The sequence below is a fragment of the Corvus brachyrhynchos genome, unplaced genomic scaffold, assembly GCF_000691975.1.
Source record: "Corvus brachyrhynchos isolate BGI_N302 unplaced genomic scaffold, ASM69197v1 scaffold8, whole genome shotgun sequence".
NCBI lineage: Eukaryota > Metazoa > Chordata > Aves > Passeriformes > Corvidae > Corvus > Corvus brachyrhynchos.
In genome coordinates this window covers 778,709-793,019 of record NW_008240031.1, presented here as the reverse complement: position 1 = coordinate 793,019, position 14,311 = coordinate 778,709, and the positions used below count along the sequence as shown (strand labels likewise).

General features: G+C 40.5%; 1 protein-coding gene and 1 pseudogene across 5 annotated transcripts in view; both read left to right on the top strand.

The window, feature by feature from the left end:
• LHFPL2 (lipoma HMGIC fusion partner-like 2) overlaps positions 1 to 11,463 on the top strand; it is a 92,108-nt gene extending 80,645 nt beyond the window's left edge. For all 5 annotated transcript variants that reach the window (XM_017743672.1, XM_017743671.1, XM_017743670.1 and 2 more), the window contains one exon: positions 7,015 to 11,463. In XM_017743672.1, the coding sequence (XP_017599161.1) occupies positions 7,015 to 7,271 (257 nt within the window). In that variant the 3' untranslated portion in view covers positions 7,272 to 11,463. The remainder of the gene's footprint in view (positions 1 to 7,014) is intronic.
• LOC103622042 lies at positions 7,323 to 9,912 on the top strand (annotated as a pseudogene).
• Positions 11,464 to 14,311: the final 2,848 nt, after the last annotated feature.

Genomic DNA, 14,311 nt, shown 5'->3' with positions numbered 1-14,311 from the left:
GACCCCAAGAGGCCATGGGGATGTCAGGAGGGGCACAAGGGCTCTGTTTCTGTCAGAGTTTTCATTCCAGGCCTTCAGAGCCAAGACAGATGCTGCTGTTTGTATATAGATTGCAAACACAAGGAAAATATTTAAACTTAGCAAATGCTGTGTTCTCACTCAAACACAAGAAAAAAAGATGAAAAGAGCTGTTTCGAGAAAGGGGGCTAACTTTTGCTTATCTTCTGTCTTTGGTGTTCCTGATGTGGTGGTGAGGAAATACGTGGATTTGAGGTTTTTTTCCTTACCCAGTGCAGATGCCTTGCACTCTGCTGCTGCATAGCTCATGAAGCCACATGAAATTCTCCCCTTCCTGCATCTCCATTTGCCTTTTCCTTCAGGCTGATTCCTCTGCAGCTCCTCTCCCCAGCCCCCAAAGTGAGGTTTTGTTTGTACTACAGGATCAGTATTGAGGAAAGGTAAGGCCGTGAAAGAAGTAAGCTGCAGCCCTTTTACCTCTGCTTAAGCTAAGGCAGGTTGTTGTTTTGGCCTCCCTTACTGAGCTATGGTCATATTTCATTCCCTTTCTGCTAATCCTGCATAAGTGATTGGTGGTTTGGAGGGCATGGCACTCACTACTTGAACAGCAGTGGAAAAGGTTATGGTGAGTGGTAGGAAATATACTGGGTCTTCCCCTCTGCTTCTTTCAAATAATCTTTCATGGACAGAATATTTGGTATGGCCTTTCCTTCCCTGATTCAGGAACCTCCTGGATTTACCACCCACAACTGAATTTCTCATTTAGCAGCGCTGACTTGAGTCTTTTATTGGGTCGTCCTAGATTAAAAACACTCAATGCTTTATTGGGTTTTAAGGTAAAATGTGAGAGGTGGCTGTGCCTGATCAATGGCCCTGTGAGTGGAGAGTCTTTGTTTACCTCTGTACTGCTGAAACTTGTGTACATTTGGGATTTCCCCTGTAAGGTTCTTTATCTTGACTTAGTTGCTGGGTTGACAGCCACCACACAGGAGCCCCCAGAGTGTGGTGAGTTCACACGGCTGACAGCCAGCAAAGAGGCAGCAGTGTAATTTCAGGGCTTGGGACTGATTTTACTTCGAGTCTGCACATTTTCTTTCCTCCCAACTAATGGGTACTCTCACCACATACATAAAAATTTTTAAAAGCTAATGGTGAATTTGCCCTCCCCTCTCTTAAAAACAGCAGTCTGCAGGCTCACACGTCGCTTCAGAGAAGTCTAAGCAGTAAGGTCATACCAATATAAAAAACGACCCCCAAATTCCCCACATCAAGATAATAAACTGAGTTGTTTTGTGGGTTTTTTTGGGGGGTAGTTAAACATAATGGTTGAGTGTCCTACAGGTAGTCCCCTACACTGTATTCCTACCTCTGTTTCCAGATCACAACAGCACTAATGTCATCAGATGTTTGCATAGGTTTGGTTATGAATAAGTATCTTCGACTTGCATAATACATGGAAAAAGAAACATGAGAGTAGGGACCTTATCCTCTTCCTCAGCTTGGAGAAGGCAGTGGTCAGGGAACAACTTTTTCTTCTGGTAACTGCATGCCCTTATAGTACCCTGAGACATTCTAAAGGGAAAAAAATCCGAGCGGGTTTTGAGCCATCAGCTGGTTATCGTTTTAAGCTACTAATTCTCCTGCCTCAGCTTAGGATATCCCAAGTACACTGAAATCTATATATGTGAGCGGCCATCTGCAGTGATTGTAGGTATGAAGGTATAGACCTTGCTTCAGTGCATTGCCTGCTGGCAGCCCTCCCTGCCTCAACAGCCATGCTTCCAACTTACCCCAAAACACATTGGCCTGTGTTATCTTGCACCAACTGAAGTGTCCAGGTAGGCTTTTAAAGCACTGACCTTCTTAACGTTGTGAATTTTTCTTTTGTTTCTTATGCAGCATTTCCAAGTGGGCCAGAGGCCATTTCCAATGCACTAGGGCATGCAAAGTCTCCCCTTTCCTTCTGGACAAAGACCTACTTGCCTCTGGTCAGCTGCTTGTGTTTGGTGGGTCTGGCAGCCATCCAAGGGGGCTGAAAAGCAACTTCAGAGGCAGGTCTGGGGCCCTGTGCTGTGTGTACTGTAAGCAGTGTTCCATTCAGCATCTCACCCTTTTCCTATAGTCAGTGTGGAGTGCTAGAAGCACCATGTCAGCCGGCCTGAGCCCACCTCTTGAGCTCTCATCTGATTATAATGGTATTACTGAATCACTTCACAGGCTGAAGGTGTCTGTTGTGCAGCTGCCAAGTAGGAGGTTGTCCCTTCCCCTGTCTGTCAGCAGGCAAAGTGATCAAAAGTGCATGAGTGGTAACCTGGTAGCATCCCTGCTGGGTTTGTCAGGGAAAATTTGCATATGGGAAAGCCTACTTGGCTTAAGCTAGAGTAGTACATTGGACAGAAATTTAACACATGAAATGGCTCAGGTAGCATATTGATGCATGTGCAAATGTGAGCAATAAAGGCAGGGTGCCTGGCTGATGCAGTGTCCCTGGACTGATTCTTAATCTCCTGTGGTTTTGCAGAAGATGAAAACAATCAAGATCAATGCCACTGGGGATGCAGCCCACCTACACTGCACTGCAAAGCTAGTCCCTCCCTGCTTTTACCCTTTTACCCTTTTTCTCTTTCTCTCAAAATGATGCTGCTCAGTTGTGCTGCTCCATAGGAGCCTGGTGCAGTGCCACCTCATTGATCACGGCTGCTTAATTTCCTGTTTCTTCAGCAGTATTTAAAAGCTTCTTTTACTATTTTGCTAGGAAATGAGTAGATAGTTTCAGGCTTTGCAATGGAAATTGGCTTTCTTAGTATATGCTCTTGTTTAATATGGCACAACAACAGCTGCACAGGAGACTGTCAAAACTAAATAGCATGCCTTCACTTGGCTAAACTACCCTCTGCCTACCTCCTGTCTCAAGGGTTGCTTCCAAGGAAGAAAAAAAGGTTTTCCTCAGATCTGACCCCAGCATATAACATGACATAAAAACATCCACAACGAAAGGCTGGTCTGTTGGTTTTCCACAACGTTGACCTGGCAGCACTGCTGCAGTGTATAAAAACCAGGAGGAGCAATAGCTTGCTGCAGCTGCAGGCCCTTGAAAGGGGACAAGTTCTTGGTGCACAAATACAAAAAGTCTTCTCCTATAGGGAAAGCATTAATGAACTGTCTTCTGAAACGTTGCACAGTCATGCAGTCTGCTATATTGATGTTCTCGGCATGCTGTAAAGTTTTGCTTTGGTTTTTTAAGAGAAAGGAGTTGCTTTTACACCATTTAAGTAAAGAATGCCTGATGGTTAATTGGCTGCTGTAGTTTGGAGATATGTAGTAATCTAATAATAACATTAAAATCTAAATCTCATAAAGGCTTCTTTTTGAAAGCAAGTAATTAGGGCCTGATAATAAAAGGTTATGTGGCCAAATTGCCTTCAGTGAAAGATGTAAAAATGTTCTCTACTGACAGAACTTACACTAAAGAGTTATAGATGAGGTGTCTGGGTAAAAAGTCATTTGAATAGTTTTCTGTTGTCATTCCTAGGCATCTGGCAACACTGTGTGACATTCTTTCAAGCCTCTGTTTTGAGGATTCCTAAGAGGAAAAGTAACTGAGAACTGGCAACAACCAACAAAAAGGAAAATGTAATTTTGAAAAATTATCATACTGATTTCAGTAAGTGGGATAGTGCTAATTAAAAAGTAGGAACAACAATATGTGTACAGCAGATGCTGCAGTCTCAGCAGTGCAGGTGTGCCCAGAGAGGTGGTTAAATCTAGAACACGGCAAGCATGAGCCCTGTGAGCCTGTAGAGGAGCACAGTGGAAAACAGCTTGTAATGTTTTCAGAGTGAATTTGTTTCTCCCAGCAAGGTGAACAAAGAACAATAATTCCACAGGTAGATTGGCTTTGAATTAAAACTAATTTATTGTTCAGCAGCACGAAGAACTGAAAATATTCATTGCAGAAAACTTCTTCAGACAGAGCACTCAAGTTTTATTATCTGTTCTTTTTCTTGAATATTGGCTTCTTTTCAAAGACACAGGCATGAGCAAAAACTAATTTATTAAGAAAAATAAATCTCTATCATTAATATTTACAGTCCTCCTGCCAGCTATGTCTCAAGGCAAACCGTCAACAGAAGATAGTTTTTCTCCTTCTTGTCCCTCTGCATCCATGTTTCCAGGAGCAGTGGGGGTTCTTTTTGAGGGGTGTCTGACTGCAGTAGTTGAACAGTTAAGTGCTTCGGTTTGCTGGCTTCTATTTCAGACAATTTAGGCAATGGTTTGCACTGTTGGTAGGAGCATCATCTGCCTGTTTTGTTCAAGCTTTAGGAGTCATTGAGATGGGCTCTGTGACTGTCTCTTCTGAGGGTAGCAGGAGGCAAAGCTCCTCTTTAATTGAATATTCCTTTCTGGGTGGATCAGGAGAGTCAGGAAGGGACCCTGCTCAGCTCAGCCATTGCTCTGGATATCGGAGATTTGAATATGTGATGAGAGGTCTGTGCCTCTCCACTTGCTGTTAGCATGAATCAAAGGAGTGCCTTTCTGCTGTGGGTATGTTGAATTGACTTAATGGAATCATCTTTATTTACTTTCCCTGTCAAGCAGGAACCAGTTATTAATGAAATAAGAAATTACGTTAAATATTAGAAGTAAGGCTAAGAGGCTCATGAGAAGCTTTCTGTCTGCACTGAAATGGAGTAGTAGCAAGGAGGTTTGGTAGTGAAAATACTACTTTTTTATTTTTTAGTTTTATTATGCTGGTCCAGTATAGGAGTTACAAAGACCTGTTCTTCCTGTCTATCTATAGCTATCTGAAATCAGGTACATACTTGACCGTATTCAAATCCATAGTCAAGGCTTTCCTCCAGATTTTGTTCTCATCTGTGAGAAAACAGCTGAAGTTTATCAAATTATGGTCTTTTATAGTATTTATTTTATTTATATATCCAGGAATTTTCCGTACTTTTTAAAAAAAGTCTAAGTCAGTAAAGTCCTGATGACTACATCTGGCAGCAATGCTGTGCCTTTTGGAAGCCTGAGTTTTGGGTAATGGCTTTTCAGCTTGGGGGATACATTCCATTAACCAATAGCTTTCAGGAGTTGCTCAGTGCTCTAGTTCTGATAAAAACTGATGGATGTATCTTCTTGGTCCTGCTTGTGACACTCAGCCATAAGACAGGTTTGCTGTTAAACACAGGATGTCTAGGTTTGTGAGTGATGGAGTGGTAAACTTAAAAAACTTCTGTGTTGGCAGCAGCGATGCTGGCATTTCAGATTCGGCTTCTTAATTCAGTGATGGTGATTTTTACCTACCAAAGGGCTTGTGATCATAAGAGAGAGCAGCGACTGGCCCATACCAATGTGCAGTCAGAAAGATACATAGAGTGGTCATGCCGGCTGCGCAGAACAGGAAACTAGTGATGAATAGAGGAGAAGGAACTGCTAGTGTTTAGTCTGAAACGGCAGCAGGGCTCAGCAGGATGAATGCACAGCTTATCCAGGTCTGTCCAAGATAAAGCAATACTTTATACTTAATGTATTTGGCCAACCAGCCAGGAAACACTGCATAAAATTTGTCATTGGTTCTTAAATGTAAGCAGTGATGAAATCCCTCCACAGAGAATGGATATCACTCACTAATGGATTTTGCCGCCCCAAAGAGTAATGACATTTAGGTCATTCATGCCCATGGTGTTGTGTCATTATTAGAAAAACGCTGGAGGAAGGACTTTCTTTTGTGAAATGTCTGGCATTCACAGACATTAATTTTAGACAGTTGGATGATGGTTTTTGCATTTTGTGTAAATTAACTGCTTACTAGCTAGGACCCACCTTTTCACTGTTGGTGAGGAAAATTTCATGCATCGGGCTGAATTTCTTTAAAAAAAAATTAAGGAACCTTAACATACTGCAGAGAAGTCTAACTGCTAGTCTAACTTAATGGAAGGAGATGTAAAGTCTTTAAACCTGTTCTTTGTAATCTCTTGATTATAGGAAAGAAAAAAAGACTGGTTTTAGTGCACAACTACTTCTAAAAGGTGACAGCACTTTTAGCAGCTGTTTTCATCAGGATACCAGGTTAAATAAAGGGCTCTAAAGTGCAGGAAAAGTTAATCAGAAATATTTATGGGATCTGGAAGGCTGTATTCATTTTCTGGATAAACTGGTTGTGTTGAAACAAAAGCTATTTTTCATAATTTTCCTGTTCTTCTAAGTAAAATTTTAAGGTAAACAGAAAACAAATTTTGATACCTGTGATACCTATGTTTAGCTCCTTGCTACATTCCTTGTGGGAGGGAGGTATGCATTCAATTCATTGTGATTTTTTTAGTACCCATAAGAAAGCACTGTAGCCACTAGCGTATTGGACATTTTGATTAAGTCTCCTTTCTTTGTGCAAAGACACAGGTGTGCAGAGACACTAATGTGACTTTCAATTTCCTTAATGAAGCCCTTCACTGCTTAGATGGTCTTCATAGAGAAACCTATGAATATGAGAGACAATCACATGGGCAAAACATCTACTCTGAGCTTTTCACTTCCAGCCTGAGGCACAGCAGAGTGTTTGGGCAGTTTAGCAAGATGGGGAGTTGAGGCTTTTGCTCCTGGCATCACTAGAAAAGTGCTTTCCTTCTGAAGTAGTCACCTGCCTGTTTGGAGGATCCCAGGGTTATGTATGCACTAGCTGTGGGTACTTGGATCTGTTTGTTTGAGGCTGACTCCAGAATCCCTCTGTTATGAGAGCAGCTTACTGAACTGGCAGTATTATTCTTCTGCCATCCTTTCACAACATAAATCACAGGGTAGCTTCAAATTTAGTTAAAAGACTGCTTGGCATATACTAGGGAACAATCAGTAAAGGAAGGTAGGATGGATGAGATGGCAGTTTTCTCCTAATCCTGGTAATTACAAGTATTAGTGACCATGATAACCATTACTAGATGTGCTGCATTTAGTGTCAAATTGAATGTTTGTTAAACTTCTTTCTGTTTTTATTTCTAGGGCTCTTCCTTATCTTAGGCTTGATACTTTACCCTGCAGGTTGGGGATGCCAGAAGGCAATAAGCTATTGTGGACCTTATGCTTCTGCTTACAAACTAGGAGACTGCTCCTTGGGCTGGGCTTTCTACACAGCTATCGGCGGCACTGTTCTGACGTTCATCTGTGCAGTCTTCTCGGCGCAAGCTGAAATAGCCACATCCAGTGACAAAGTGCAAGAAGAAATAGAAGAAGGAAAAAACCTTATCTGCCTCCTTTAACTCCAGTGGGGAAAAATACCAGCACCTGGATCTTTATCTGCTTTCCATTGACTGGACAAGCAGATCCATTTACATGTTTTTACCATTTGTGTGATTGAGCCCCATGCATTCCAGCCCTGAACTACTGAAAGGGTCTTTCTTACTTGCTGGGCAATGAGGATCAGAGAAAGGATCCCAAGAAAGCAGAATGTAAATACTTGGGGATATTTTAGTTTCATTCTGTGATCAGGACACAGTGGAATATATTAATCCAACTGGGGATGTGAGTAATCACGTATATAGCAGTTTTTATGTTGTTGTTAAAACTGACAAATTCTGATTGATTGGATTGCCTAACCCACCTTGGTCACTTTGAAGAATTGGGTTTAAAATAATAAAAGCCAGCACATTTTTTTTCTTTTCTTAAGCAAAAGAGAAGCCTATTTTAATGAGGCTTTGTTTCCAAGGGCTCCCCTCACTGGTGAATATTTCTTCACCATCATCACCTGGTTTGGTACCATTTTCATGGAGGTGCTTTTTGGTACTGAACTTCCTAGAAGTATAGTGCCTTCTTGGATATTAACTGTATGTTGGAGAGAGCAAAGCTGACGTTTACACCAATCTTTCAGCATTTAGAAAGTTAAGTTTCTGCCAGGTTTCTCTCTCTTGAAACTTACAAGCACAAGGTGTGTGCCACTTGTTAGTTACTTAGCAGGTAAATATTTTTTCCACTGACTAGACAGAGAAGCTGTTGTTAGACTGGCTCTCACCTGATTCAGATAAAACTGAAATATTTCTACAGTCTTTATTAAAACTTCTGAAATCCTAAGCGGACAACAGCTCCCCACAGCACCAGCCTTACCTGGGCTGCAGCCTCTCCTACAGCTGTGGATCTCACATTGTACTTCAACAGTATTACTTTTTCTCTTTCACGTCAGTGAAACATCATTCCCAGTCTACATATCAATCTGTCTCATGACCCAGATGCACATGAGACTTTAGGAAATTTAAATTTTTCAGGAAACCTTGACAAATTCCATGTGGCTGGGAAGATTTTTTTCCTTTTTTTTTCCTTTTTTTTTTTTGGTGTGTGTAGTAGTAGACCTTTTTCCAACTAATACAGCAGAAATTAAACAGACCTTGCCACAAATGACTTTTTTTTTTCTCAAAGCCAGCTGATTGTGTTATTTGTGGTGTTGTCTCACTTACTAGAACTACTTCTGATATCAAGTTTGTAAGGTGTTTGAAAAAACAAAGGAATGATACAACTGTGCCATAGGAGCATTGGGGATAATTCATCTGAGAAGTAGTGCTAATGAAATACTAGGTGAATTTTAGATTCCTCTTCTTACTTCTTCTTAATTTAACATCATCCAATGACAGTGTTGCTTCACTGTGTTACACAGAGCAGAGATTCTTGGTTTTGCCTGGTCAGTCCCTTAAAATGTGCCATTAGTTATTAAAAAAATCATTGTTACTGTCCAGGTAGGTAGCTGCTTTCAAGGCACTGCTGAAGTCCTTCACAACACAAGAGCTGTTCAGCAGTCCCCACGGCAGGCCTGGGGCAGCCTCGAGGACGGGTGAACAGTTGTGGAGCAGGGACCCCCATCCAGCGCCTGCTGCCACTACGGACACAGAGCAGCTCCCAGCCCGCACCTCTGTGCCCACGCCATGGCACCTACAGCCCGCACGTGGACAGAAATACAGGTGACCATTGAGACACAGTGCAACAAGGTCAACTTTTGCCTGCATTCAAAAAGGGATTGTTTTAATCTAGCCTCTTCTTGCATTCACCTGCTCCTGTAACCCACATCCACCATCTTCTATTTTTAAACGGGTAACTCACTTATTTTTTAAATATTGAATTCAAATCCCCTCCAAAGTTACAGTCTGGGACCAACTACCTGCACAAATCAAGATTTTAATAAAGCAAAATTACCAGCACAAAGTGGTACCTGAGGATGAAAATCACAGCCCACACACCCTGTCCACACCTGTGTTTGTCTCACTGGCTTTGCACACCCCCCCACACCTGAAGGACATGCACTGGGCTTGTACCTGGGGTCCAGCAAGGCTTCCTCCAGGCATCCCTCCTGAGCCCCTGCTGGGGCATGCACTGGACCTGGGCCATCAGCTCAGCTCTGCCCTGCCCTGGGGGGCCCTGCAGTTGGGGAACAGGGGGCAAGCAGTTGTATGAGTACCATATAAACCAGCTAAAATTAATTACTAAGTAGATGTACAGTTTTAGATTTCTTAGGTGGGTAGCAATCCAATGTCCAGGTCACCACTGCCAACAAGTCTTGACACAATATTAGGGTGACAAATGCTGCTTTGGCTTGAGCACTTGATTAGTTAGAATCAGGTCAGTTCTTACAAAGGTAGAGAGGGCATACACCACTCTGGCGGAGAAGTAAACAATGAGCAACCTTCATTCATGTTACTAGCTGACCTCTGCTGTGAGCCACATGACGCTTAAAAAAATCTCAATAGTACATTTTGTTTGGTTTAGTTTGGTATTTTTAAGTACAAAGGAGATATTTTCAGTGGCACGTTTTGCTTTTATTTGTATTCATAACCAAGAAGAATCAGCTTTTCTGCTTGTTGCTGGTGTATTATCAGCTTGCTCTGCAACAGCATAATCAACTAACGCAAGAATATCCATGTTCATCACATAGCACAGATAGAAGACAGGCTGGGAAGAAATACAGAGGAAAAACAATCAGAATTTCTTTTCTCAGGGTTCTGTTTTTCTAGCAAGTGATAAGGTGGTATATATTGTGGATTTTTAATTTTTTCTCCTGGATGAGGTTTTCAGATGCAGGGTGCACTCAGTAAATTTCACAGCTGTTTAAATTGCTCCTGAAGCTCACCTCAGCAGTAGCTTTCAAAGGCACTTTGGGAAAAAAAAAGAAAAATCAGCTTAAAGCTACTTCAATTGATTTCATGAGGAGGCTGTAGAGTGTAACTGCTTCTTAATGTACATGCACTGCATAGGATCTAGAGGAATTTGCTGTGGATTCTTTAAAACCTGTGTGCCAATTACTTCAGTTTAACTTTTTTTTTGTGGTATTGAAGATTTCTTCAAACATCTGTGGTTTCATCAACTTCTTAAACTTATATTCAATAAAGTGCCATAGACCTTTTTTTTAATTGTAGCATATTTAAATATATATATATATATACACAGACTTGTGTGAGATGTGCAATACAAGGAATGGGTTTTGTGGGGTTTTTTTGGTTGTTGTTTTTTTAAAATTTTAGTTTTTGCTTTTAAACAAGTGAATTGAAAAGGGACTTCCCAGGTGAGAAGTGGCTGGAGTTCTGTGGTGTGTGTATATAGAGTAATGCAATAAAATCACTGATGTTGAAGATCAATACAACAGTAGTAACAACAGCCTGAAGATTTAACAAAAGTATCTTCTAGACTGATTTGAATTACTCACATCTATGTAATACACTTCCAGTGTGAAGCTGTGTCCATCTCTGGCCAACAACACTCTAAAAGCTGAAAAGGCTCAGCAAGGTTTCTTAGTGTGCTTTATTTGTAATGTGGCACTGCAAAAAACATTGCTACTGAGCTATTTCTGGGTTGACTATATCACCTTTGTATCTATTTTACTCAATAAAGTTCTCTGGATTCTGAGATTTTTTTTTTCAGCTAAATCATTTCCATTTTTCATTTTAACCCCCCCACTGACGTTTCCCATGTCCTAGTGGAAATGGAGAGGAGTTCAGGCCTTCCTTGACAGCCATGGGCACTGGTGCCCAGAGTACAGCAGAAGCAGAGCATAGCAGCAATGCATACACAGCTCCTCGGTATAGGAAGGGAGGCTGCAGCGATCCAGCTAGAATAGGTTTTGAGCCATGGTTTATTTGTGGTACTGTTTTTCTGTCCTTGACTCACCACTATGTACATTTGCTAGCATGAATGATGTACCTAATGTCTTCTCTTTAATCTAAATTTCAATTAAATGTGAGTTTTTGAACTTCTAACAGGAGTCTGACTACCTTAATACAAGCATATTGGACAAGTTGAGCCAAGCTGAGCTTCAATTGTAGCTTTAATAGCATTTAAGATCCCAGTCCAATGATGTATTTCAGATTCCCATCTGACTTCAAAAATTATTACTGCTTACTGATCAAAAGTATGTCATCTGAAATTGTAACTATGTGTTATACAATACAGTTGCATTAAAGAGACTTTCTAATTGAATACAGGTCTGACAAATGTGTTTCATTTTGCAACTAAAGCACTGCATTTCCTTTCTCATGAAAAGGGGTAGTAACAGTTGTAAAACAAATATTGCTTCATCACACACAGACTTTTAAAATGGTGTTTGCCACAGTGTGTTTTAGCTTTCAGCTGTGACAAGACAAACACTAGAGAAAGGTTACAAAGCCAGTCTATGGCAGAACCAGGAACAAGGCTTTCAGCAGTTTGAAGAAAAGTCAGCATGTCACTTATTTCTCAGTTGTGATGGCCCACTTCTATTAAATTTATATACAATTAATTACATATAGTTTCATTACACTTCTAACAGTTCCTAAACTTCCAAGAAGTAGCTCTTGGTTAAAACTTGGAACATTTAGAAACCTACAGTTCAGAAGTTAGGGGACAGGTGCCACTGAATGTACCACTACCACAGTCAATACATGAACTTCAAAACAGGCATAGACAGAACATTTATTCTACAAATATAAAATACTGCTTAAAGAAATTATGAAGTATTGATTTGAATAGCTAAAATTCAAATAGCTAAAATTACCTTCCTTCTTCAGTAAAGCTAATGGAGTTGGCAATAGAGAGCACAAAGTTCCAGTCTCCAATTGTGTGTATTGTTACAGATTTCTGTCCTAGTAACTTGTTCTCCAAGCTCCAGCTGGATTTTGAATAGTGGTGCAATCACAAAGTGAATGTCTGCTACCAGCATCAGAGTGACAGGAATACAAAGATGTTGTCTTCTGCAATTCACTGAAAGCTTGTTTTCAAATAGATGCCTTTTATTTGGAGTATCTTCATATCGGTGAAATTCTGAGAGCATAGGAATCAATATCTGTAACTGGCTTAAGGTACAACTCATATGTGGTGGGATCAGTAACTTGGTCTGACCAAGGCAAAGGAAAAAGAATTCCAAATTTAATGACATAGGTCGTAGGCTGGAGTCAATGATCTCAGGAGTGTTTTAGGTCTTTTCCAACCTAATCGATTCTGTGTTTCTGTATTCTAACTACTTCCAATAGTTCTCTTACCTTGGACAAAAAGTGTAACCCCACTGTCCAATCCAGGATATGCATTTTTTCTTTTAAAACATCATGCACTCCTCTAAAAAGAACATCATGCATTCCTCTAAAAAAATACAGGCACAACAAAGACAACAGCTCTGCACTGAAAAACAGCAACCATGCTTTGGCATGTGTGCAATGACTACTGCTCAGACATATGTAATTGTTTAATTAGGCTATAAACATGATAAAATCTACTTTCAGCATTGTCAGCTGAAACAGTGGCAGAGCAGGTGATACCACAGAGGCACCAGTGGTCAGAGGCAGCTGTTCTGTACAGTGGTCTGGGCTCCAGTCAGTGTAGCCTACCCAACTCCAGCTGTACAGAGTTGCAGAGCAAAAAAACCAAGTGCAGGGTCACAAGTAACTGAGGCAAGCCTGTGTTCCAGGCCTGCACCAGCCCTGTTTTTGCTAATACAGCCTCAAACTTTATCAATAAAAATCAGTCCCAAACATTTTTCACCTCTCCAGCTGGAAGTTTCCCTTCCTGAAATAATGGATATAAAGAAGTAAAACCTGATATTCTCAACATTCAAAGAGCAGCTCCCCTGTATTGAAATATTTTCCTGCCCATCTCAGTGTAACGTAACAGGAACATGAAGGAGCACTCACTAAAAGCAGGATGGTACACTTATTTTCACATATATATAATACATAAATATGTAAATATACACACACACACAGACACACAGTCAACAGGAAGCTCCAGGTGTATTGAGAGACAATATAACAGATGCACTGAAAGCACAACTGTTCAATGTAATCACTTTCATCCAACAAAAAGCTCATTTTAGTTGAGCTGTATATACTTTAATTAAACTGCTGGATGATATTTTTTTTTCCAAAACAAAATGTATGGCAGCATGAGCCACAAGTCATACTTCTTTTTTCTTTTCCTCTCAGTATCAATGACACAGTATCTAGTTTAATTCTTGTATAAAGTTTCACTGGCTTTTGCTGCTGAGCTAAGTGATCTGCACTACTTCCTTTGTAAATCTTCCTGATTTTTCTAATTATGAAAATAAAAACTACTTGCAGACATAAAATTAATTTGTAGAAAAATGGACAAACTAATTCATACATGTTTTAATGTAACTGAGTCAAACCTAATTGTTTTAATTATCTGACCTACTGTGCCCTACTACGGATTCATAACCAGAATGCTCCATGGTGTGTGCCTTTTCCTTGACAGAAATATCTTTCCAGAAGTATCACTGAGTATTTTTAATCACAGTTCTGTTAACCCATGCTTTTCTCTCAGTGTGTGCATGCTTTTCCAACTCCATGCTTACAACTTCTTGAGGAAAGTAACCTCAGCAAACCAGAGGAATTATCTCCCACAAAAGCACTAAAATTGTGTACTAATTCTAAACATAAAACACAAGTGGATCATATGGCACAACCGTGGTTACATTTACAAGAAAGTACAAAACCTCTTGCTTCAGTCTGCTGTCACCACCATCCTAGATCTGTAAATTACAAAGACAGATCAATTTGATGAAGAATTTCAATACTAATTGATGCATGCATGTAGAAGTGTCTTCAAAAACATGTCTGCCATCTCCCAAAATAATCCTGACTGTACCTCAGAGCACTGTTCTCTGTATCATGCATTTACAAACTTATCTACATCACAGTGGTCTAGATGAAGTCATTCAGCCCTTCAAAGGACACCCAGTAGTGAGTAGTAGAGAGCAGGTGCTACAACTGACACTAGCTGAAAAAAAAAAATCAACAAATTGTGATAGTGCCTAAAAAAAAAACAAAAGGAAAAAGCA